The 27629-nt window shown below is 41.0% G+C and overlaps 1 protein-coding gene across 1 annotated transcript in view; it reads right to left on the bottom strand.

The window, feature by feature from the left end:
• LOC124775894 (inter-alpha-trypsin inhibitor heavy chain H4-like) overlaps positions 1-27629 on the bottom strand; it is a 148114-nt gene that overhangs the window by 58294 nt on the left and 62191 nt on the right. The window contains exons 2-3 of the mRNA XM_047250732.1: positions 19924-20189; positions 3631-3741 (exon numbers count right to left, since the gene is read on the bottom strand). Of these exons, the coding sequence (XP_047106688.1) occupies positions 3631-3741; positions 19924-20108 (296 nt within the window). The 5' untranslated portion in view covers positions 20109-20189. The remainder of the gene's footprint in view (positions 1-3630; positions 3742-19923; positions 20190-27629) is intronic.

Below are 27629 nucleotides of genomic sequence, written 5' to 3' on the forward strand. Positions count from 1 at the left end.
ATAGCTTGCTGGTTGTCATGTCCACAAAGAATGTGGCAGTGTTGTCGCAGCTTAGCTTGTAGATCACATGCCTGGTTTGACAGGTAGCCCAGCCTTTGATGGGACAGGTGATGTTTGTGACTGGACTGGAGTAGGTGGTGATGGGAGGATGTATGGGACAGCTATTGCATCTAGGTCTATTACAGGGATGTGAGCCATGAGATAAGGGATTGGGCACAGGGGTTGTGTAAGGATGGATGAGTATATTGTGTACGTTTGGTGGATGGTGGAATACCACTGTGGGAGGAGTGGGAAGGATAGCAGGCAGGACATACCTCATTTCAGGGCACTATGAGAGGTAGCTGAATCTCTGATGGAAAATGAAATTCAGATGCTACAGTCCTGGGTGGTACTGAATTACAAGGGGAATGCTCTTCTGTGGCTGGACAGTGGGACTCTGAGAAGTGGTGGAAGACTGGAAAGATAAGGCATGGGATATTTGTTTTCGTACAAGGTTGGGAGGATAATAACAGTCTGTGAAGGTTTCAGTGAGACCTTCAGTATATTTTGAGAGGGACTGCTTATCACTTCAGATGTGATGACCACAGTTGGCTAGGCTGTATGGAAGGGACTTCTTAGTATGGAGAGAGGCAGCTGTTGAAGTGGTGGTATTGCTGGTGGTTAGTACATTTGAAATGGACACAGGCACTGATGTAGCCATCTTTGAGGTGGGGGTCAACATCTAGGAAGGTGGCTTGTTGGGTTGACTAGGACCAGGTGAAGCAGTTGGGGGAGGAGTTGCTGAGGTTCTGGAGGAATGTGGACGGGATGTCCTCACCTTCAATCCAGATTGCAAAGATGACATCAATGAATCTGAAACAGGTGAGGGGTTTAAGATTCTGGGTTTTTAGTAAGGATTCCTCTAGATGGCCCATGAATAGGTTGGCATAGGATGGTGCCATGTGGATGCCCATAGCCATACCCCGGATTTGTTTGTTGGTAATGCTTTCAAAGGAGAAGTATTGTGGATGAGGATGTAGTTGGTCATGACGAAGAGGAAGGAGGTTGTTGATTTGGAATCCGTCAGGCATTGGGAAAGGTAGTGTTCAATAGTTGTAAGACCATGGGCATTAGTAATGTTAGTGTAAAGGGAGGTGTCATCATTAGTGATGAACAGCTCAGCATGTGGTAAAGGGGCAGGAACAGTGGAGAGCCGGTGGAGGACATGGTTGGTATCTTTTATATAGAAGGGTAGGTTCTGGGTAACAGGTTGAAGGTGTTGGTCTATGAGAGCAAAGATTCTCTCAGTGGGTCACAGTAACTGGCTACAATGGGGCACCCTGGTTGGTTAGGTTTATGGACCCTTTTTTTTTTTTTTTTTTTAACAACTACAACCTAGTTCATGTATTCAGATGAACTTGGTTCTATTATTTCGTGATAAAGTCACATCTGGGCCTGGTAGTCAAGAATTTCTTTATCTGTTGATGACAATCTTCTGTTCCAGCTGTATATTGGTTGCTCTTCTCTCACAATAATCTTCATTTTGGCGTCAGTGGACTTTATATTTGTTGGGGTGTAAGAGATTTCAATCTCTAGTTCTGATTTGTCTGCTACATGGATACACGTGAGATGAACTTTCCCTTCTGGCTTCCTAAGAGTAACTCTGCCCTCTTTATTAAAACTTCAGTTTGGTCTAGAAGATCATTCTCATCTACCATTTCTAAATTCATAATGTCTCTAGAGAACAACATAAATTTCTGTTTCAATTTTCACATCATCAGTCTCAATAATGCATGTAAAATATCTTTGTGGAGAGAGGAAGTTTTTCCCAAATTCTGTTAAGACTACATCTGTTTCTTGCAAATGTGTAGCATTCATAATCTCATAAACATCTTGTCATAATAAACTGACTGCCACAGTCATTTAGCACCTTAAGCTTTAGGTTCCTTATGTGTATTTTTAAATTTTCAATTGTTAATACTATCCCATCAGTCACATACTGAAATAACAAGTTGTTATCATTATCAGCATGGCTGACAGTTTCCTTCATTATGAGAAAATATTCTTGAATAGACTCTTCCAGTTTCTTCTTTCGTTTATGGATATCTGCAGCACTTGTTTTCATGTTGAATTCATCCTGAAAAGCTTTCTTTAGTGTAGTCCACAATGTAAGACATCTCTCACCATGAATAAAAAACTTAGCCAAACCTACAAATGACTTTTTTGTGAAAACAAGCATTTGGAATTGGCTCCAACCCCTTAAAAATGTTGTTCCCTCAAAGTCCATGGTCCATGTTTTAACTGGATATCCATTACTGCCCCTAAATGGCTTAAAATCACTTTCAAAATCACAAAATGATGGAGAAAATTTATATTGATCTTATGAATGTGGTGAGAATCATGTTTTGGTTTCATCAGCTATATTTAAATTGAGATCTTTTTCTTTTCTTTTTTTGAGCAAACATAATCTTTTACCTCTTCCCATTTTTATTGAATCATCATCTTCATAATCATCATCATCACCATCCTCTTCATATACCATGTTGCCATTAATTTTCACTGCAAGTTTGTCAGGGTTGGGTACCTGATAACACAATTCCAGTAGTTATTACATTTTTTGGCCCATCATCTATACACAGTATATTGCATATTGTTCCAGCTCTGCTTCTGAATGTGATGCTTCAATGAATGAGTTCTTAGCTTCAACCTGATCAGCCATTGATTGAAGAGTGAAACCAAAAAAATCTCTCAAGCATTTCTAAATTATTCTGTCATCTGAAACTGTTCCAAAAATTAACTTATGTAGAGATTTAATGGTTTTAACTGGTGCAGAGATTATATTTTCATTTACTTTTATGATTTCATCAAACATTGCCATTTTTAGATTTTTTTTCATCGCCTATTTCTCATTTCATGATGTTTAAAATTTCTCCTTGCTTCCTGCTGCAGTTAATTGTCATTAAAATGTGAATCCTTGTTGTAGATCCAAAATCAACACAATTATACATCAGTATGCCATTGCAACTTCTCTGGCATGTCACCAGTCTTGTCGGCAGGAAAACCCTTAAATTTCCTCTCTGAATCCCACATCATTGACAATGCATGTAAAGACCATCATCACTCATTCAGCTGACACCGGATGAGACCCCATAATCTGTAGGAAAAACAGTTCCAATTCTCATGAAGAACTATTTATTAATCTTCTTCTTACAAACTGTAATACTGAACAACAACAAAAAAATTACCAACAAACCCATGTTTTTTCTGTGAACATTGTTTCTCCATGAACACAAAAAACTATTGCCCAATATTCAACTTCTCGGGCATGTCACCAGTCTCATCGACAGGAAAACCGTTAAATTTCTCCTCTGAATCCCACATAATTGGCAGTGCCTGTAAAGACTGTATCATATATATACCTTTATCCATCTAGATCGATAGACAAAGTTATGAAACACACGTCCTGTGCGTGGATCTGATAGACTGCAGAATGTAACATAACGTATGTCACCCAGCAAAATGCACAAAGAGTAATATATCATTTAAAATTTTTATATTAAAAGTTTTTCATAGTGTTCATGCTCAAAAACTATTAAAATTAATTAACACAGCACCGAGGTTGCAAAGATCAGTTGTAATGCCATAACTCACCTCACTGCAATGTGTCCTGCAGACTGGCCTTGCTGAACAGCTGCTTGATATTCTTTTTCTGCTTCTTTCTTTTCCTTTACGAGGGCTTTATATGCTTTCCCTTTTACTTCCCTGTGGAAGAAAGCCCACTAAGAAATAAGCAAACAAATAATGTGCAATTTAATATATTCACCATAGTATTTCATTATCTTCTTGATGGATAAACATTCAAACACTGCATTTATTTCGATTTTGCATTAACGAATCCTTTTTCAGATACTGAGAGTTACAGTTACCTATAGAGTGTATCACTATCATAAAAATATCTGCCTTAGAGAAGAACCATAGTAGCTTAGAATCTCAAATAGTTATTAAATGAATTCACTATAGTTAGAATAAAAACAGGGAGAAGAGTCAGAACTTCTCAAAACCTCCTTGTAACACAAACACTCTGGTCAAACTAGGCAAGCTTTAACAGTTTATGGTTGCACTAGAAAAATTACATCAAAATCCTCACAATACAAGATGCACATTTCACAGACAAAAACCACTTCAGCTCAGAAAACTGCAGGATTTACAATGAAAATCTGCCATCAGAGGAACAACACCAATAGTGTTTGGCACAGGATATGCAGTACAGAAATCAGTCACAGATTTCAATTCAGTATCAAAAGCACCTCCACAATAACCTTTAAATCAGGAAACAAAAGATACTCAATCATCAGAGCATGTGCACTGACAAATTATAACAATAGAAGGACACCACAAGACGATGAAAGCTTTTGGGAAGACAAACTTTAGGGAAGACAAACTCACATAGATGCACAACAATATAAGAATCATATCAAGTCAGGCCAAACTCAGGCAAAAAAAATTCCATACAAAAAAATTTGGCGTAGTACACAGAAATGGTATGCAGATGAAAATATGAGGGGGTGGGGGGTCAAATATAAAGGGGATTTTTGTTCCTGAACATCAGCAGTTGGTAGGACTGGCCCCGTGCTTAGGCAGGACCAATAGAAGTGAGTAGAGCATACTGCTATGTATTTCCCGCTGTTTCATCAGTAATGCTCACAAGGTCTGAGCAACAGGTGCATCCCTCCATTGCGCAATGCATAATTATCAAATTTGTTGTTCATCAAGGAGTTACAGTGGCAGAAATTTGCCAAAGATTGACTGCACAGTTCAGTGATAAAACATTATCAAGGATGCGTTTATTTGCCTGGCATAAAAAGTTCAAGGAAGGACAAGAACGTTTGGAAAATTGGCAGCATGATCACCATCCTCGGACCAGCATTGCAGACAAAGACATACGCGCGGTTAAAGACATTGTTGATGACAATCGAGGGACAATAGTATCAGAAACTGCACAAAAAGTCAGAATCAGTTATGGGAGCTGTCAAGCAATCATCACAAATGACCCACAGTTCTGTAAAGTGTGTTCCAGATGGGTCCCTAATCTTTTGACCAAAAATCTGAAGTTGAGATGTTTGGAGTTCTGTCAGAAGCTTACAGCAAGGTTTTGCGTAAGAAGGTGCTGCATTTTTGAGTTGAATCAGCACCTGCAATGAAATATGGGTTCACCACAACTCTCCAGAATCCAAACAGGCCAGTAAGGAGTGAGAGAGGAAAGGGTAGGCAGCACCAGCAAAAAGTAAGACTCGACTGTCAGCTGGCATGGTTCTTTCAACCATTTTTTTCGATCAGTGAGGCATTTCGCTGATTGATTTTTTGCATGAGCTACACACAATCAGTGCTGTTTACTACTGCAAACTGTTGAACAAGGAGAGAGTTGCATATCATCGCAAAAGACGAGATCATCTGATTCAACAGGTCATCCTCCTCCACAATGTGACCCCATACCGCAACTCTAACTGTATCCAAGCTACAGGAAATGCACTGGACTACACTTGATCATCCTCTTTAGAGGCCAGACTTATCACCCTGTGATATCCATTTATTCGGACTGCTTAAAGAAGCCCTAGGAGGGCAACGATTTGAAGATGACGTGAGTGTGGAAGACTTCATGCGCAACTGGCTGGTGACATGACCCAGTTCGTTTTATGATGTGAGCATCAAAGAGCTGCCCATATGCTGGAACAAATGCATTTCCAAACCGGGAGACTACGTGGAAAAATAAATTATAATTGCCTTGAGTTTTTCAATATTTGAATTTAAATAAAAAATAAAATCCCATTTATATTTGATCCGCTCTTGTATCAACCAAAGAATTATACAAAGACACAGACAGACTCACAGACATGATCAGAAAACTCTGATTAACATTCTATGGACACATATGTAGAATAAACAACACCATACTCACAAAGGCTATTTTTGATGTAGTTAACAGCTCAACCGAAGAAGCAATTGACTTAAAAAAAATAGGAGATTTAAAACATGCTTGCATCAGTAGGGAAATGATAAATAAAAGAGATATATACAGAAATAAAATTATGAACATGAAATTTAATGTAAAAGAAAGGAAGGAAACAGGGAAAATATGGACAGAACAAAGGAAACAGGGACAGAGTCAAAGAATGAAGAGATTTTTGGAAGAGTAAGAGAAGGCAGCAAGAAAACAATGATTATTCATGTAACATTGATGTTCAGACACTGTCTTAAGAACAATTTTGAATAATAATGGTAATAACAATAATAATAATATAAAACAAAATCAAACAATGGAAAATCCAGGATGGAATAATGACTATCTTACAAAAAGGACAGATTGCTCCTCACAATATCTGAAAGGCAGCCTTCTTCTGAATTCGACAAACACACACACACACACACACACACACACACACAAAATCGCTCTCTCTGGTTGCCGAAGCCCAAGCAGGAAAGAGGGAGGGGTAGGGGGAGGAACAGTGGAGTAGTCCACAGAGGAGCATTTTCTTCATGACTCAGTTCCACCCAGAACTGGAGCAACTGAATCACATTCTCTGCCAGTGTTTTGCCTGCCTCTCGTAGTGTCCTGAAATGAGGAATATCCTACCCACTGTCCTTCCCATACCTCAAAAGTGGTATTCCATGGCCCACCGAACCTACACAGTATCCTCATTTATCCCTACACAACCCCTACTCCCAACTTCTTGCCTCATGGCTTGTTTCTCTGCAACACACCTAGATGAAGACCTGTCCGATATGTCCTCCCACCACCACTTACTCAAGTCTGGTCACAAGCATCACCTATCCCACAAAAGGCTGGGCTACCTTTCAACAAACTGTGGCCTGGAAACAACTGGATCACCTAGTTGCTGAGCATGCTGCCCAACACAACATTCTTCATTTTAATGAGTCCTTCCTACCTACTCCAGCTTCTCTGAATTGCGCAGGTGTGCAGGTGTGATTTCTCCCTGCAATATATCTTATCTTCCCATGACCCTCCTGGCCTCAGCCTTTGTTAATCATTGTTCTTCACCCAATCCCCTTCCCTGTTCCTGCTACAGCATTATGCAGCTTTCTATTCCAGCCACAGATTTTTGCTTCTCTCCTTTTTGCTACCCCCACCCCCCAAACTGTTTAAAATCTATGAAAGTTGGAAACTGAAGCAAGTTTTTTTGTTTTTGCATTAGACAGTCCTGTTTATCTTACTATTTCAGTAACACTCTTCTGTTTCAGATATTGTTGATATTCATATTTTTCTTTGCTTTAGGCCATTATGCATTCATTTAAAACAGGTTGCCTTTGTTATCAAAAAGTAATTCGTCACACTTAGTCATGTTATAGGCTTTTTTAGTACAGAAATTTGCTCCTTGAATACAACTGTTTCCCTATATTGCAAGAAACTATGTTTAATCCAGAAATTGCTATGCAGCTAACCATAAGTATTTGAAATGGTCCAGAACTAAAATCCATGTTAATCAGTACACCAGTCTTTGGGTCTTATTGCATTCATGGATTTTAATTAAATTCACTACATATCCTGCAGATCAAACATTAGTGGTGTCAACTAGCATCACAGTAATATATATCTTTTTGCTGTGGTTATGGGCCTCTATTTTTAAGTCACTAAAACTCAAACATATTTCATTCTGACAGCTTATTTCAGGACTAAAATCCATTACATGTAACATTATCCAGCTGTATGTCATTCTGGAGAATGCTCTCAACAGGTATTAATTATTATTCTCATACCGTCAAAAGAGTCACATCTTTCTGATTTACGTGCTCTGGTGGCAACGCCAGAAAGAGAAACAGCAAAATAACATACCAAAGCAGCAAAAAAATTACTTTGTGCATGGCAGATGAAAGCTTTTTTCCAAAGGAAACCAAATAGAAATTGTTGACAAAGAAACAACATACAATATTACACTTTTAAGGATTTGTAAAGATTCATTCTTTACATTCACTCATACATTCATTTATTCATTCATTGTGTTTATAGATCCCATCAAAATGGAAAAACATCAGCAATGTGGAATGAGTTGGAGTATACATGAATAAAAGAACAGAAATAATAAAAACTTACTCTTTGTACCATATTACCAAAAATCTATTCCTTTTCTACTGCTTGGTGCTATTCACAGTTATACAATCTAAATTTAACAAATTAAATAGGTAATAAAGCTGTTACTTTGACAAAAGTTGCTGCCTCTTAAGTTTTACTATGTAGCTGCTTTTTATCTACTATTAGTGACTTGATATTTACTCCATTATAATGGTATGTTTCAAAGAAAATATTTCCTACATCTGTAAGTACTGAGTCTTATTTACAGTACCTTACTACTTGTCATGTAGATTTATAACAGACACTTCTACTTGCCATGTAACTAACAGAATTTTTCAACCCCTGAATCTAGGTACTCAGATAATTTGTAGAAAAGAGTGGCTAAAGAGGTTTGTAGTGAAAGTTCTACATGTGGATATAAAAGGTGGTAGCAGCTCTTCAGCTATTCATAAAACAGTGAGGATTAGAGATAACACTTCCTATAATGAGAGAAGGATGGAAAGACGTCAGATGTACATGTTGCTCAGCCTTTCGTGATTTAAAAAACTCTGCACTCATCCTCCTTAGATTTGTAGTTATCACGGAAGATTCGCTGAGGGATAACACACTTAATATTCCATACACATTTATTGGTCACTTGTACATATAACAAAGAATGGCTGTTATACATCTGTGTGCCAAAAGTTCACACAAGAACAGCTAGTCCAAAGAAGGAAGGTGCCAAAGATAGGGCACTCTGTGCCAGAGACACCACAGAGCCCCCATCCCCTGGTAGTGCAGAGCATGGCGGAGAGAAGGCTCATGAAATGAAGTCGTAAGCTTGGTGCCAAAGCAACAGGTGTAGGCAGCAGCCGGCATGGGAATTTGGGTCAGCAGTGTTGGTGGGGCTGCAGCCCAGTGGTTCCAATGGCTGCACATGAGAGGTGACGGCGCGCGGAGATGAATCGGCCGAAGGCAGGACGGCTCCATCAGGAGGATGTCGTCGTTGAGAGACCACGCCGGCTTAAGTCTATTAACTGAGACTGTCTGTGGCCATCCATGGAGGTGAATGACGAATGTGTTGGTACTGCGACATAGTACATGGTGAGGGCCCAAATATAGCAGCTGAAGGGCTGCCTGCACAGTGTCGTCCGTCAGCATAACAAAGTCGCACATAGCTAGGTCCCTGTGGAACCAGGGTGGGGAGATCCTTGGATGCGGCGGAAGATGAATCCTTGACAAACTCGGTGGGGAGAAGGATAAGCTCACTGTACAGAACCTCGGCAAGTGAATACCCAGGAGGACCCACGGAGGGTTTCCAACAATAGCCCCCCGTGGCACCTTAGGTTGCCCTTGAGTGTGCTGTGCCAGTGCTAGACGAGGCCGTTTGTCTGTGGTTGGTAAGCTGTGGTACCAAACTTGGCGACGCCACAGAGTTTGCAGAGTCATGCGAAGAGGGTGAACTAAAATTAGCGTCCCTGGTTGGTGGTGAGAGATAGGGGGCGGCTGAAGCGAGTAAACTACACCGAGATGAAGGAATGGGCGACAATCTCGGCTGTGGTGTCAGTAAGAGGAATCGCCTCAACCCATGGGTCACACAGTCAATGACCGATAAGATATATCTGTAGCCCTTGGACAGAGGAAGGGGACCAAACATCGATATGGACGTGCCAGAAGTGCCCCTTCAGGACGTAAAACTTGCCCAAAGGAGGTGGGGTGTGCCTGCCGACCTTGCTGTGCTGGCATGAAATGCCTGCACGGCTCCAAGTGCAATAGTCGTGCTTCACACCAGGCCTGACAAAGCGCTCAGTAACCAGCTGCGTCGTGGCCCATGTCCTAGGCTGAGCTAAGCCATGCAAGGTGGTAAAGATGCTGTGATTAAGGGCAGCAGGGACCAGGGGGCAAAATGTGCCCATAGAGGTGTCACAGAGGACAGGGATTGCCGAACCAGGTAGTATATGGGGTTGGACAGAGAGCGATGAGCTGTTGTCTGATCTAAGTTGCTGTATATTGTATCATCATCATCATCAGCTTGCAGTCGGGCGAGTTCCTCCAGGTCAAGTGGTGCAGTTAGCATGCAGATGCAGGAAAGGTTCTCTGTGCCACGGATATAGCGTGCATCGGAAGATTGCTGACAGATGTAGTCCATATGGCGCAAACACCTGGGCGGCAGGTCTTTATCAGGATTACAAATAGAGTGGCTTGTGATCAGTATAGATCATGAAGGGTCGCCCCTCGATGTCACTACGAAAAATGTTTAATCGCCTTATACACTGCGAGTAACTCACGGTCAAATTCTGACCATCTGCACTGGCTGTTAGTCAGTTTCTTGGAAAAGAAGCAGAGAGGTTGGGTGGAGTCGGCAGTGTGCTGCTGTAAAACAGTGCCCACAGCTGAGTCACTGACATCAGTCATGATAGAGACATGGGCGTCAGGTGTCAGGGTGGGCGAGTGTGACAGCTTTGGCTAGGGCAGTTTTAAGTTTACCAAAAGCATTGAGCATAGGTTGGGTCCACTCCAACTTCTGTTTTCCAGTGATGTTCTTGGCGGGGAGAGCATCTCTGAAGGCCATTTGGATGGAGGCAGCTTGAGGAATATGGCGGTGGTAAAAGTTTGACATACTCAGAAAATTTTGAAGCTGAGCATAATCCTCCGACAGAGGAAGTTTAAATATGATTTCGACACAAGAATTCGTTGGTCAGAGGCCATTGGCAGAGACGGAATGGCCGAGGAAGGTAACGTTTGTGGAACACAGTTGAGATTTATCATGGTTGATCACCACCCAATTGGCAGCGAGGGCCAAATGTATTGAATGGAGGTGAACTTGATGCTCCTCAGCAAAGGAAGGAAAGGTAAGGATATCGACTAAGTAATCATAGGCAAAAGGCAGAGGGAGAAAAATGGAATCAATGAACCACTGCCATGTCTGTGCTGCATTTTTCAATCCATAAGGCATGTAACAGTATCAAATAGGCCGAAGGGTGTGAGGATGACCGTCTTCAGAATATCTGGTGGAAGCATAGGAGTCTGGTGATATGCTTTGGAACATCTAATACGGAGAAAAAGGTAGAACATGATGCAACTGCGTGAACTCTTGGATATGTGGAATGGGGTAGTTATCAATAATGCTGCGGGCATTAAGGGACCTGTAGTCCCCACACATGCGTAAGGTGCTGTCCTTTTTGGGAACAAGGTGAATGGGGGAAGACCAGTTGCTATTGGAGGGGCAGAGGATGGCCGAAGCCAACAGATCCTGATCGATCTCCTTTGCACGCAGAAGTTTGGAAGCATTAAGGTGCCTGGCCTTAAAACTAACAGATGGGCCATCAGTGGTGCGAATCGTATGACAAGTGCCATTACTGATGACCGATAATCGCGTAGGGAAGTCAATACGAGGGGTCAAGACGGTATCCACAGGCAACATTGGTTCACTGACCTTGATGAACCGGGACCATGTAGATGGGGTGTCAGCTGCAGTCAGCGATGGAAGGCGTGATGCAGGAGTGAAGCAGCACGAAGAGTCGGAAGACGTGCATACAGGCGCTTCTTGGAAATTCGACTGCAGCGATGCGAAAAACACAGCAGGCAGTGGAGTGCTTGACACTGGAGCAGGTTGGTGAGAAGACTGTGTAGGGGTGTGCACTGGGCTGCCTCGCTGTGGGGCTGCAGATAGGCAATGTATGGTGTACCGTGCATGTGACAATTCAGCGGAGGCCGCCGTGATGCAGGCATGTAAGTCATCGTTCTGGGAGCGGAGTTGGTCGATCTGGGAGCGCATGTATAACAGATCAGGGAGCCGTGTGGTTATACCCTCAACCAGGCAAGCACATATGATAAATGTAGCCAAGGAGGCAGAGGGTGAAGTCGCGATAAACTCAGATGTGCGTGGAACTGTAGAGCCAGATGCGTGGCGGAGCAAGGCGGCCTGCAGGTCTAGTGAAAGTTCGTAATGGTATAGAAAATCCAACCTGATCACAGGTTCATCCACATCAGCAGCATGTAAAGTCCAAGGGAAGATGTGAACCAGTGAGAGGTGAAGTGACATCTTGACTGAGCCGTGGACTGCAGTGGGAGAATGTTTGATGGCAATCAAGGTGATGGTAGAGGTGGATAGCATGTCGACAGTGTGCTTGGCCGAGATGATGCTGATGTCAGCGCCAGTGTCAACAATAAAGCGGATGCCTGTTGAGATATCTGTGGCATAAAGGCGTTGCATCACTGAAGTGGGTGGTGCAGCATCAGAAGATAGGCTCTGCGAAATTACGTGGCAGGACGTGGCGCCTAAACGTGCCCACTAATCTCCTTTGGGGTAGGTGCAGGGCACATGACAGTTGCGAGCAGTGTCCCCATAAGTAGTGTGGAACCAGCACAGCGGGTAGGTCGGTTGGCGGACCGATGCGCTGCGGGCGGAAGTTGCGGCTGACTGCGGCCGGACCAGCAGCCGATCGCGCTGCTGCTCAGGCAAGGTCAGGAGCCCGCTGGCAGTACCAACGCCATTAGGTGGCAGCTCCTGATGGGCAGCTGAGGTGATCGTGCTGACCTCTGCTGACAGGGTGCAGAACCAGAGGGACAGGTGTGCCAACTGAGGATGGTGGAGATGTCATTCATGACAGGTGGTGTTGGTGATGAATGCTGGCGTAAGCCTAATCTGCCATGCATAATCGAACCTTGAGTGGGCCAGCAACGTGAGATAGTAGATGAAGCTTCAGATTCGAAGGAAATTTGACCATTCACAATGTCCAAAGAGTGGCATCAGGCAATGCGTGGCCATCAATTAAAGCACAGTAGATGCCGCCAAAGCTGCGAAGGGGTGCGGTCATCAAGATGCTCCTCATGAATAACGTGATGGATAGCCTCTGCCGGAGGTCAGGAAAGGTGCTTGATAACACTGATTTGGCCATCAAATATTTGTGCGAGGCAGGTGGTGAGAGGAGAAAGTCGGTGATGAGGTCTGTATGTGCGTGAAGATGGCTCATCAGGCAGACAAAATGGGCGCCATCGTCGGAAATGCCATGGATGTTCAGGAGGTGGTGCACTAAGGCCAACCAAGTTTTTGGGTTGTCTTTCTGCAATGCAGGTACCATAGGGAGCCTGACTGTTACACATGTTGAGTCAGCACAGGCAGAGCAGGACGCCTCCAACACCGGAAGTGCGGTAGTGGTGAACTGTGTGTCGCCCGAGGTCTGGGTGGGGCAGTGGCCACATGCAGCACACAATATGGAGGGGGCGGAGGAGGCAGCGGGTGTGTAAGCTGGCAAGGTGTGTCCAATCAGCAAACCTGATGAAGAACACAGCACGGACAAAACAGCTGGTGCCATTGGAGCAGTGGGTGGGGGGGAGTCATGGTGGAGCTATGGGGCAGTGGACCTGGTAACCAGTGTGGGCAGAATGGCCAGCATTGTTATGAAAGCAAGTGGAAGGCTGTCGTGGTGCAACCACAGTGTGATGTTCGCGGATACTGTCGTGGTCGAGGCAACCGGCGTTGCCGAAATGGCATGCAACATTATATAAATGATGAATGAGAATGTGCTACCCGATGCATAGAAATGTTCGATTCACAGTCCCAGAAATTTGCTGGCACATCAAGCTGTCCCAAAGGGAACAATATACATGAAGGATAAACCGCAATGTCTTTAACTGCAAAGTCCTCCATGTTGTGGTCAGGCAGTGCACACTGTCCATGTTGCATCTGTTGTTGTGCTGCCACATTAGACAGTGGCCGTATTGAACCAGGAAAGATTAGGTGACCACCGGTGTGGCCAGGTGTATATAACTTTTCACTTTTAACCAAGTTCAAAGGATGTACACTTGTCCACTCATGGCCACAAGCAGCAGAGTTGATGGGGCCCATTACACTTGCACTGAAAGTCACAGGTAGATCCATTGTGGCATAAACAATGCAGTTCAGCATGCAATGTGAGTGAATGACAAAACCAGCACAAATAACACTGGATGAGATGTCGACGGTGTCGGGGTCACCACTGTGGCTATCACAGAAGATTAAATGAGAGACAACACACTTAATAATGAATACACATTTATTGGTCACTCATACTTATAACAAAGAATGGTTGTTACACATCTGCGCACTGAAAGTTCAAACAAGAACAACTAGTCCAAAGAAGGAAGGTGCCAAAGATAGGGCACTCTGTGCCATAAATGCCACAGATTCATCACTGAAGATGCTTTTGTTCTCATAAATACGTAGTTCCTCAGTCTTTCCTTGACATTAAGTTTTAGTTTTGAATACTATTTTCTTAATAGGCCATTTTCAACAAATTAATGAAATGAATGGCTCTACCTTGTGTCACGTGCTTCTGCTTTCATCTTTCTATTTCCAGTTGTCTTTATTGTTGTGTTACTTACTATATTTATTCTCTTTTTTTCTCTGTGTTTTGTAGTGCTCCACACTGTCATTTCTTTATGGGTAATCACTTTCTCCTATTTATGAAATTCCTTCTCCTTATTTCAGCATGCCTTTTCCAATGTTAATTTTCTATAGTTCTCTTCTTTATTGAGTTTTGCATTACTGATACCCTTCTGCACTTTCTAACAGAGATTTTAATGTACAGGGCTTTTTAGGAGGAATAGTAACAATTTTAGGAGATGACAGTATAGACTAATTTCAATAAACAGTTCCGTATAATATTTCTCCAATTTTTATTGGATACAGAGATACAACTGCTAGAATATAACCCAAACAAATACTAAAGTGTTAAGCAAAGACAAAATGAAGAGATGGTTTTCACATTTCCATTTGCGACTTCAATGCACTTTCTGACTCTCTTAGCAACACCATATGTAGCTCTTCTGAGGTGGTTTTGATGTTCTTTTATGAGGGCATCACTATTGATAATAAAAATTCTCAATTGATCTCTTATGTTTACTTTTTCTGTGTAGACATCATTTTGCATTCATCCTCACATGCAAAAACCTAAAGGGGAAATGTCCAGGGACCTTGGAGAACAAGAAATATGACCCTTTTCCGCTAATCCATGTCCTAGGGAATGTTAGGTTTAGATGATGTGTCACCTATAACTAGAATGTGCAGGAGCCCCATTAAGCTGAAAGAAAATACTCATCCTTTTAGTCAAAGGAATCTCTTCCAATAACACAGGATGCTTGGTTTCCAGTAAGTCGAGATAACAGGGCCCTGTAAGATGCAGTAACATAACAGGCCCTGTCAACTGATTGTCCATCACCCATATGACATATTTACAGAGAACTGTTCCTGACAAGGTGTCTCCACAATGATATGTGGGATTTGATCAGATCACTGATTTGAGTTGTGAGTGTTACTCATACCATCATGAGCGAAAATGGCTTCATCACTAAATAGTATGTGTGGAAGTATTTGACAGTTTGTAATTAGCCATTGTCAAAATTCCAATCACTTGCCTGTACCTTCATTGCAAAGGTCTTGAATTCACTGTAAATGATAATGACAGAGGTTGTGCATATGCAATGCATGCCTTATTCTTGAACATGGAACACTGATATGTGTAGAAATTCTGTGTGTGCTCACTGGAGGGCTACATTCTACCACACTTCATCCACACTCTGCTCATTTGCATGTAAAGATGAGAAATGACTGTTGGTACTGAACCAGTGTCTCACAGTTCAGTTAAGCATGAGTAAACACTCTGGAATTCGATACTCTGCCATTAGGGTATCATGTACCATATTCACTACAAGTAGCAGCAGCATTTCCATTACAAAACTCTTACACCAACTTCATAGCAGCTGCACACATGCACACCTTTGTGTGTGTGTGTGTGTGTGTGTGTGTGTGTGTGCAGTCAATGACTCAATACTTTCCTTTAAACCCAAATTATTTACATTCTACCAAACTTTCTTTGTCGTAGTAACAGTAGCACTGGCTAGTTAATCACAGTATCTGTTGAAATAATCAATTATATGTAAACTGAAGCATAACTTGAACTTTGAAAGAAAAATGGTAGTCAATAAGTAATCTGCAATTGCAGGCTTTCTTTGCGTATTCCAGTGATGAACACTTCTCGGGTGATCAGCCTACAAGACGACGCCACCACTCGACTCATCACCCAAGAAGAGTTAATCACAATAAATAATCTCAAGCATCTGGTATGCAGACACACAAAATGAAAACTACTGTGTAAAATGACAGCAGTAACTAGCTGTATTTCCGTAACCAATAACATCTGGCCATACATGCAGTGTTTTAGTGAAATGAAAATATTTACTATTCCTCCTGAAACATCCAATATATGTCATCAGCTTGCTTTCAGTTTGTTTTAAATATCATCTGTTAATATTCAATGCTACCTGCTGTACTCTGTGTCTATTCTCTCTAATTTGCCTTTTCCCTCCTTTTCTTTTATGCCCAAACATTTAATTTCTTTTCCTTCTTTCCACTTTATTCTATAAGAGGTTTTCAAAAAGTTTCCTTTTGAGGGCATTGCTGCAGCATGTGAGCAAGGTAGCACAACTCTTGATTACATGCAGACAGTGGATTAGTGTGGGATTCTTGTCTTTCCAAAGTGCAAGTGGTAAATGCAGAAATGTGAACTATGGCAACATTATTACCAAATCTGTCCAAATATGACCAATGTGCTGTTATTCTTTTCTGTACAGCCTTTGAACAGAAACTTTTTGATTGCCTCTTATGTATTAACAAACCTTTCATTGTCTAATTCGATGGACAGTCTTCTTTTGTTCATAATTATGGAGATGATGGCTCCTTCACATATATACGAGGGCGGTTCAGAAAGTAACCTCCGATTGGTCACAGTGCGGGTTGTGGGGGGAGTAGCGACGCCATCTGTGCGTTCACGCACTCAACAGGTCAGTCGGCATCAAGCCGTGGTCGAGTGAACGTCGTACCTGCGCTAGTTTAGTTTTTGTGGCAGTTTGAAATGTGTGCTGCAATAGAAAACCCCGCCAAATGTGAAGTGCGTGCTGTCATAAGGTTTTTTACAGCCAAAGGATATTCTGCAGCAGCTATTCATCGTGAGCTTTGTGCCGTGTACGGACCAAGAGTTATGAGTGAAGGAGTTGTCCGTGAATGGGTACGTTTATTTAAAAGTGGATGAGAAAACGTTCATGATGAAGAGAGGAGTGGTAGACCATCATTGGTGACTGACGAACTCGTTCAGACAGTTGATGCAAAAGTTCGTGAAAATCGACGTTTCTCAATGTCGGAGTTGTCTACTGGTTTTCCACAGATTTCTAAGACTCTCTTGTACGAGATAGTGACAGCAAGATTGGGTTACCGTAAGTTCTGTGCACGATGGGTGCCCAAAATTCTTACCGACCGCCACAAAACTCAAAGAATGGCCTCTGCATTAGACTTTCTGTCACGTTATGAGGATGAAGGAGAACCATTGTTAAACAGAATCGTGACCGGTGACGAAACCTGGATTAAGTACGTGAACCCTGAGACAAAAGAACAATCAAAGATGTGGGCACATTCAAATTCGCCTACCAAACCAAGAAAAGCCTTGCAAGATTTTTCTGCCAGAAAACTGATGGCAACGGTGTTTTGGGATGCCAAAGGGGTGTTGTTGGTTGAATTCATGGAACGTGGTACGACCATTAATCAAGACTTGTACTGTGAAACAATAAAAAAGTTACGACGGGCTATACAGAACAAACGCCGTGGTATGCTGACTTCCGGTATCGTTTTTTTGCACGATAACGCCCGTCCTCACTCTGCTCGCAGAACAACGGCCCTTCTTGAGTCCTTCAAGTGGGACGTTATCAACCATCCACCTTACAGCCCAGACCTGGTGCCAAGTGATTATCACCTCTTCATGCATTTGAAGAAATGGCTCGGGTCACAGCGGTTTGATGACGACGAAGAGCTCAAAGATGCGGTCACAGGCTGGCTCCAGGCACAAGCGGGTGATTTTTATGCAGAAGGAATTTGAAAGCTTGTGAAGAGGCAAGGCACCAGGTTGGGACGAAGTAACAGTGGATATGATACGAGCAGCAGGAGAAGTAGGAACCCAGTGGCTATACAGAGTGCTGAGGGTGGTGTGGAAGGAGAACAGAATTCCTGAGGATTGGAAGAAAGGAATTATAGTCCCGATCTTCAAGAAAGGGGATAAAAGGAGATGTGAGAACTACAGAGGAATCACCCTGCTATGCCACTGTGGAAAAATCTATGAAAAGATGCTGGAGAAGAGAATAAGAAGCAGTATTGAAAGTAGACTGCAAGAGGAGCAGTACGGTTTCAGACCGGGAAGATCAACAACGGACCTCATATTTGCGGTAAGGCAACTGCAGGAAAGGCACTATGAGTACGGGAAGGACTTAATCATGGCCTTTTTGGATATTGAGAAGGCGTATGATAGTATCTGTAGGGACAAGCTCTGGGATGTGCTGAACGCAAAAGGGATAGATGAAGAGATTACACGAAAAGTCAGAAAAATGTATGAGGGAAGTGAGAGTTGTGTGAAAGTGGGGAGGGAACGTACTGCATGGTTCAAGCTGGAAAATGGGCTGCGACAGGGAAGTGCACTTTCGCCTTTATTGTTTATTATTGTTATGGATGAAATCCTACAGCAAGTATCAGATGCAATTGGAGATCATAAAATGAAAGCAGTGCTTTTTGCCGATGACCTGATGTTATGGGGAAATTGCGTGAAGGAGGTGCAAGAGCAGTTAGATGCATGGGAGGCAACGGCAGCACAATATGGAATGCATTTCTCTGCAAAGAAAAGTGAAATAATCGTCACAACAAGGAAGAAGAATAGGCCAAATGTGGATATAACTTGTGGAGGGGAAAAACTACAAGTGGTAGAGAACTTCAAGTACCTGGGAAGCGTGATTGAAAGTAAGGGGGGAAACGCAATGGAAATAAATGAAAGATGCAGAAAAGCAGGGCAGTTCTACAAATGCATTAGGGGGCTTATTTGGAGCAAGGAGGTGCCACAGAAATCCAAGGGAATTATATACCGAACCTACTTTGTCCCCATATTGACATACGGAAGTGAGACATGGGTAATGCACAAAAGCGACAAAAGTAGAATACAGGCTAGTGAAATGAAGTTCCAGAGGAGCAGGTTGGGTGTAACAAGACGAGACAGATTGCGAAATTTGTATGTGAGGGAAAGACTAAAGGAGGAACCAGTACAGGACAGGATAGAAAAATCAAGACTGCAGTGGTATGGACACATGAAGAGAATGGATGAGGGAAGAATTCCAAAGAGGATGTTTGATCTGCAACTGGAGGGGAAGAGGCCCAGAGGAAGACCAAGAGATAGATGGGTGAAGGGAGTGAAGGAATGTGTGGTGAGAAGAGGAGAGAACTGGACGAAGGTGGAAGAGGGGGAATGGTGGAAAGACAGAACACGGTGGAGAGGCTTGTGTTCCCGACAGACCCAGCCAGTGGCTGGAAACTGTCCAAGATGATGATGATGTGAAGAGATACGATAAGTGCCTCAATTGCTATGGAGACTATGTAGAAAAATAGTGCAAAGATGTAGTTGTAAGATGTATATATTAAAATATTTTTATTTAACTTGGTGTATTTTTTTAAATCAACCGGAGGTTACTTTCTGAACGGCCCTCGTAGATAGGCATTTTATCTGTATTTACCTGAAGCTTGAAAATTTATTTGTCTTTCATGTATCCTTTCTTTCAGGAGTGCTAGTTCTGCAAGGTTCGCAGAAGAGCTTCTGTAAAGTTTTTTTGTCTTTCATGAATAGAAACTTATATTGTTTCATTTCGCAGTAACCACTGATGAGTAAATAAAAAAGAAAGAGAGAGAGAGAGAAGTTCAAAGAACCTATATTGTTAGCATTTTTTGTTATAATGTATTGGCTGGCTGTAAAAAATATTCTTGTATATTTTGTTCTTAGATTAAATATAATTTTCCATTACCTTTCATAACTTACATAATAAATCCAGATATGAAAGCTGAATCAGGAAGCACAATCTTAAACTGTATCTCATTTGATTCATTCTGTAGGTTAGCAATCTTGCTGTGCACAAGGGTTTTTGCATATCTGTGCCGGATATCAGAGAAGACATGTAAAGTGTAAATTTCCATAGAGCTGCTGCTGTTCCTAATGTTAGGCATCTCAGTTCTCCCGTCTGAACTTTCATTTTCTGAGGTATCTTCCTCATCTTTCACTAGTGTTACAAATGCCGTTGTTGCCTCCTGGAACATAATTGAGTTCATAACAACATGTATGGAATCTCACTGAAACTATTTCTTTATTTTCTGGCCTGGTCAATAAACTTAATTTGTCATCTTTGTGCAATAGATATAAATGTTAGCTAGTTCTTCTCACTATTTATAGAAACATAAATTCATCATCCTTGGACACATGCAGTGACATATTTTTATAAAATTGTTAATGTTACAATGCAGGCAAAAAAAAAAATTGCTTTGATTTCTAGATATACATTACCCAGAAATGAAATAATATTGATGCTGAGGTTGGAATGCAGTTTTTAACAAGCCAAATCAATAATGAAGAATTAGCTAAAGCAATAATTCTGGAAATACATCACATTATAATGAAACTAAAAACATGAAATGTCCAATTAAAAATTAATAACTAAGTACACAAAGTAAGAAAAATTTGAAGTTCAGATTACGATTTCACTTTTTCAATACTACTGCAACAAAGTTGATGATGTAACCATTAAGCAATGAATTTGGAAGATTTTTTCTTTGATGTATTAATAGAATATTTTTTAATTGTCTTGTTTTTAATTGCATAAATTTTTATTACAATGAAGCGCAATTATTAAGGCAATTTTAAAATCTAATACAAAGGTATCTTTCTCCAGATTTAAGTGAGAAATCATGCAATACATCGCAACCCCTACATATCACTCCCATAAGAGTCATGATGACACAGTTATAGCAATTACAGCACATAAACAATTACAGAATGCTCTAAGGAATTTAATCAATTATTCTTCCCAACTCCCATATGCGAATGGAACTGGTAAATGGGAAGCAAATTAAATATAGAATCTGATAGGGATTCCATTGCCCTCTGGAGATTTGTTCAATTTTAGTCATGGCAGTTGTTTTTCAATGCCTCTGACACTAATCTCTATTTAATTCATCCTAGCAGTGGTATGCAAATTAAATATTGGGGCAGTAGTCATGTGTTGTCATTTGTAAAGAAACATTAGAAAATTGAGTGCAGTATTTCTCCTTCGGTTTTGCTGTCCTCAATTTCAGTTTCTGTCTCATCCTTGAGTAACTAGAAACTAGCTTTCATGTTACTAACAGTCTTTTTTATATGTCCTGAATTTCTTTGAACTTTGGTAAGATCTTTGGACAATGTTCTCCTATAGTAGATGTTCAGCATTTACTATACTCTATCCTCTCCTCTGGTAGAGGTTCAGTGTAGATCTCTTAATGTGGAAGACATTGCAATTTTTTTCAGAAGTTTTTCTTTGTTGCTTTAAACATTCTGGTTCCACCTTGTATGCTTACCTACCAGCCACTATCTGAGTCACAGATGAGTTTCTTAAAATACTTAAAATAATTTCATTTTGCATTCTGTGATTTTTCTGTGGTTTCTTGCAGATGGTCTTTCTGTAACCAGTTGCTTGGATCAAAAATAGTTTCTTATTGTTTTAGCTTAATCAAAGCACCATTTGTTGAAGGTAGTGGTTCTTTATTTTTTTCTGCCTGATTTTCATCAGGAGATTCATTAGGAGTTTCTGTGGGTTGGCATTTCAGTGCTGCAGCCTGAGAAGGTGCATTTTCAGGCTTGGCATGACCCACAGCAAAACCTTGTTTGTTATACGCAAGGAAACTATAAGGTTCAATCTAATAACTGCTTTACTGGCTGCAGCTGCTTTGAAACGTGCAGATGTCAATAGATGGTGGCCCCAGTTGGCTATGTGGAATGTCTTAAATTTTTGGAGTATGATTAACAAGAATAAGACATGAAAAAATAGTGACTCTGAAATGCGTATTATCTAAGATAGTCAAGTATAGCATAGAACACCCAATTGTCATACCTGTTATTCTACAATAGCTTACATTGAATATACTGAAAATTATAACACAGCATACAATGGAGAAGACAATTATATAACATATGCTTAACTGTCAGCAGTGGCTTCAATGTGTGAGTTTTTACAGTCTCAGCTTGTGAAGTATTAGTGGTGTCCATACGCTGGATTTAATCAGAATTGAGAACTAAAACTACTGTTAAGTGATAAGCCACCTTACATCATTTGTAAATTTGTCTTTGTCTCCCCTGCATGTTTTTGATGTAAGTCCAGATATATTTACTTATTGTGTACATACAGTGTAAAGTGAAATACAGACAACAGCAGTTTCTGTTATAATAAATTGTTTATAGTATACAGGGTGAGGCGAAATTTGTGCACTCGGGCTTTGCAGTGCGACTCCTCACATGCCAGCATTAAAAAAATGTCTGGCACAAAATTTTGTCCAGCGAGCACATCCAGCAGAAAAAGGATGTTAAAGAGTAGCAATCTGGCAACACTGTAACCACATGCATAGTAAACAACAGGAAGTAGTTGTTCAGTACAATTGGTGCAGTGGATAGAGTTTTGGGTTAGCATGCAGGAGGTTGAGAGTCAATCCTGGGTTCAAGCATATGTTTCTTATTTGGTAAATGTAGTCCAAGTGGTATGGTATCTGGCATCTTAACTGGCAACAGTGATTGCAGCGGGTCCTCTGGAAAACATGTACACTTACATATGACAATCGTAGAAATGGAAGATCGGTCAGCTTTGAAAGATGCCCTTTCCACATCATGGGCTCAAATTTATTCGCACCACTTCCTCTACTAGAAGCGAAATCTGTTTTCTTTGTACCCTCCTCTAATGGTCACATAGATTAGTACCAACTATTATTCTTACCTCATTCAGGTCCATTACATTTTGTTATGGCCTTACGTTACCAATAGGACTAGCAACGTGCTTTACGAATAATGTCCAAACTCGATTAGTATATGTATGTGTTATCACCATGGTCCCATTAATTGTTTCAACTGCCAATTTCTTATTTGCCTAACCATGTATTTGTTGTGTTAGCATTACAAAATGTTGTAAATTTAGGATACGTGTGACATAAGAAATGGTATATATTACAGAATGAAATGTCAGAATGAAATTAGCAAATAAAAAAAAAGTGCCCCAACCCAGGATTGAACCCTCAACCTCCTGCATGCTAATCCAAAACTCTATCCACTGCGCCAACTGTGCATCATAACTAAAGTGTGTTGTCAGAGGTAGTTAGCATACGTGTTGTTACAGTGTTGCCAGACTGCCACTCTTTAACGTCGTTTTTCTGAGGGATGTACTCGCCAGACGAAATTTTGTGACAAACATTTTTTTATTGCTGGCATGTGAGGAGTCACCCTGTAAAGCCTGAGTGCACGAATTTTGCTTCACCCTGTATACAGGGTGGTCCATTGATCATTACCGGGCCAAATATCTCACAAAATAAGTGTCAAACAAAAAAATTACAAAGAACGAAACTTGTCTAGCTTGAAGGGGAAACCAGATGGTGCTATGGTTGGCCCACCAGATGGCGCTGCCATAGGTAAAATGGATATAAACTGCATTTTTTAAAATAGGAACCCCCATTTTTTATTACATATTCGTGTAGTACGTAAAGAAATATTAATGTTTTAGTTGGACCACTCTTTTTGCTTTGTGATAGATGGCACTGTAATAGTCACAAACACATAGCTCACAATTTTAGATGAACAGTTCGTAACAGGTAGGTTTTTTAAATTAAAATACAGAACTTAGGTACATTTGAACATTTTATTTCGGTTGTTCCAATGTCATACAGGTACCTTTGTGAACTTATCATTTCTGAGAATGCACGCTGTTACAATGTGATCACCTGTAAATACCACATTAATGCTCAAAATGATGTCCGTCACCCTCAATGTGTTTGGCAGTACGTGTAACGACACTCCTCTCAACAGCGAGTAGTTCACCTTCCGTAATGTTCGCACATGCATTGACAATGCGCTGACGCATGTTGTCAGGCATTGTCGGTGGATCACGATAGCAAATATCCTTCATCTTTCCCCACAGAAAGAGATGTCAGATCCAGTGAACGTGCGGGCCATGGTATGGTGCTTCGATGACCAATCCACCTGTCAAGAAATATGCTATTCAATACCACTTCAACCGCATGTGAGCTATGTGCCAACATCCATCATGTTGGAAGTACATTGCCATTCTGTCATGCAGTGTAACATCTTGTAGTAACATTGGTAGAACATTACGTAGGAAATCAGCAATAAAATGGGGACCAATTATCCTTCCTCCCACAATGCCGCACCATACATTAACCCGCCATGGTTGCAGATGTTCCACTTGTCGCAGCCATCATGGATTTTCCATTGCCAAATAGTGCATATTATGCCAGTTTACGTTACCGCTGTTGGTGAATGACGCTTAATCACTAAATAGAACACGTGCAAAAAATCTGTCATCATTCCGTAATTTCTCTTGTGCCCAGTGGCAGAACTGTACACGAAATTCAAAGTAGTTGCCATGCAATTCCTGGTGCATAGAAATATGGTACGGGTGCAATTGATGTTGATGTAGCATTCTCAACACCGACGATTTTGAGATTCCCGATTCTCGCACAATTTGTCTGCTACTGATGTGCAGATTAGTCATGCCAGCAGCTAAAACACCTACTTGGGCATCATCATTTGTTACAGGTCTTGGTTGACATTTCACATGTGGCTCAACACTTTCTGTTTCCGTAAATGACGTAACTATCCTGCGAATGATCTAGACACTTGGATGATGTTGTTCAGGATACCAAGCAGCATACATAGCACATGCCTGTTGGGCATTTTGATCACAATAGCCATACATCAACAGGATATCAACCTTTTCCGCAGTCGGTAAATGATCCATTTTAACACGGTTAATGTATCATGAAACAAATACTGTCCACACTGGTGGAATGTTATGTGATACCATGTACTTATAAGACGTTTGTGACTATTGCAGCGCCATCTATCACAAAGCAAAAAAGTGGTCCAACTAAAACATTCATATTTCTTTTCGTACTACATGAATATGTAATAAAAAATGTGGGTTCCTATTTTAAAAAATGCAGTTGATATCTGTTTGACCTATGGCAGTGCCATGTAGTGGGCCAACCACAGTGCCATCTGGTGTCCCCCTTCAAGCTAGATGAGTTTCGTTCTTTGTAGTTTGTTTGTTTGATGCTTATTTCGTGAGACATTTGTCCAGGTCACTATTAATGGACTAACCTGTATATATTATTGAGGTTTGTCATAATGACCACCAACTAAAAGTGACATTTACAGCACATTCAGGAAGATAATGGTTCAAATTGCAGCCTGGCCATCAAGATTTACATTTTCTGTTGTTAATCTAAATTGCTTAACACAAATACCAGGATGGTTCCATTGAAACTGACTGGGCTGGTTTTCTTCCACATTCCAAGCTTCAGCTCCATCAGTAATAGCCTCATTGCCAATGGAACACCAAACTGTAATCTTTTATTTGTGTCATTCGAAGCTGAGACGTTACTGAAAGTAACTGAGCGAGCAGTAGCTATAGTACAAATTGTGAAAGAAAATCCGTGACAGCTGCAGTGGGTTTGGCGCAGCTGCCTCACTTGCGTACCTCAACCAATATCGAGATATTCTACATCTCTATGACAATGCCTCATTTTTGTCCCAGTTCTTTTAACAACTACAGTTTTTGCCTGCAGCATCTGCACTTCACAATTGTAAGATGGCAACAGGGCTGCTGACTGTCAGAAATCTCATTTCAATGACTCTGCTATACCAGGTATGAAGTAGTGATGATAGCATAGGCCCCACATTCAGATGAGTTTTGGGCTGCATCTCCCTCCTCACTTTCAGGGCCTGTACTGAATATGGCAGTGCTGACATCCATTTAAGTTGTATCAAGACTGTCAGATGTCCCAGGTCTGTGAGTTCCTGACACACTGCACCAACGGTTGTGAGGTAAACAGTTATACATCAGCAACAGCTACAGGACAGATTGCTGATGAGCAAAAATACAATGTGGAGTATATTGCTAATCCACAAAGCCAGTGTGAGGAAATATGGCTACTACTGAGTAATCAGTGCTGTTCACAAGTTGACTCATGACATCCACACAGAGATTTGTGAATGTTTACAAACGTTTGTAAATGTGTGGATTGTGAATACTTATTCTGAGGTTGACTTCCATGCCATAAGTAACTTCACATGGCATGTGATTTTTGTTATATACTTACATGGATGATTTACACACACTCATTTGTGCATTTAAAAATGAGCCTGCCCTCAAAATTGGCCAGCAGTGCTAACTCTTTCTACAAATTATATTTATAGTTATATTTATAAATTGAAAATTTCTGTTAGCTGTATGTCAGTTACTAGCAAAGTTCATTTAATACTGCATTTCAAGTAGTTATGTGCTGGTATTATAAACAGTGCTCAGTGGCTACAGACAAAAGGACATATTTTCTTTAAAAAACACCATACATACTTACTTAGCATACATACTTAACATACATACTTAGCTATTAATAACAATTAAACAACAGCTATATATGTTACTTAATGGCTATCCTGCAATGCATAACCTTAACTAAGTTGCAGGTTGCCTACCTAATGGTTTCCAGGGGCAACAAAAATTTGATTTTCGGTGTTTCTTATAAAAAGTGACTGAATTTAAATATTGAAATTGTTGATTAATCTGCTTGTTAAGAGATATAGTCTTATGATGAAATTAAAACATGATGAGGGACTGGAATTTGATAGTAGCAAAGGGAAGGGAAGGAGGTGAACATCGACAAGGGGAAAGGAATGAAAGAGGAAGCCACCTAGTAGAATTCTGCACAGAGCATAATTTAATTATCACTAAGACCTGACTTAAGAATCATAAAAGGAGGTTGTATATGTGGAAGAGACCTGGAGACACAGTAAGGTTTCAGATTGGTTATATCATGGTCAGACAGAGATTAAGGAACTAGATTTTAAATTTTAAGACATTTCCAGGGGCTGATGTGGACACTGACCACAACTTATTGGTTAGGCACTGTATATTAAAACTGAAGGAATTGGAAAAACAAGAGGTTGTTGAGAGTTTCAGAAGGAGCATTATACAATGGTTGACTAGAACAGGGGAAAGGAACACAGTAGAAGATGAATGAGTAGCTTTAAGAGATGAAATACTGAAGGCAGCAGAGGATCAAGTAGGTAAAAAGATGATGGATAGTAGAAATCCTTGGGTAACACTAGAGGTACTGAATTTAACTGAAGAAAGGAGAAAATATAAAAATGCAGCAAATGAAGCGGACGAAAGGGAATACAAACATTTAAAAAATGAGACTGCAAGAACTGCAAAATTGCTATGAAGGAATGGCTAGATGACAAATGTAAGGATGTAGAAGCATATTTCACTAGGATAAAGATAGATAACACCTACAGGGAAATTAAAGAGGCCTTTGGGGAGAAATAAAGCAGCTGTATGAATATCAAGAGCTCAGATGGTAAACCAGTCCTAAGCAAAGAAGGAAAAGCTGAAAGGTGGTCTATAAAAAGCAGATGAGCTTGAAAGCAATACCTTAGAA

Source organism: Schistocerca piceifrons, chromosome 1 (genome assembly GCF_021461385.2).
Source record: "Schistocerca piceifrons isolate TAMUIC-IGC-003096 chromosome 1, iqSchPice1.1, whole genome shotgun sequence".
NCBI classification, from domain to species: domain Eukaryota; kingdom Metazoa; phylum Arthropoda; class Insecta; order Orthoptera; family Acrididae; genus Schistocerca; species Schistocerca piceifrons.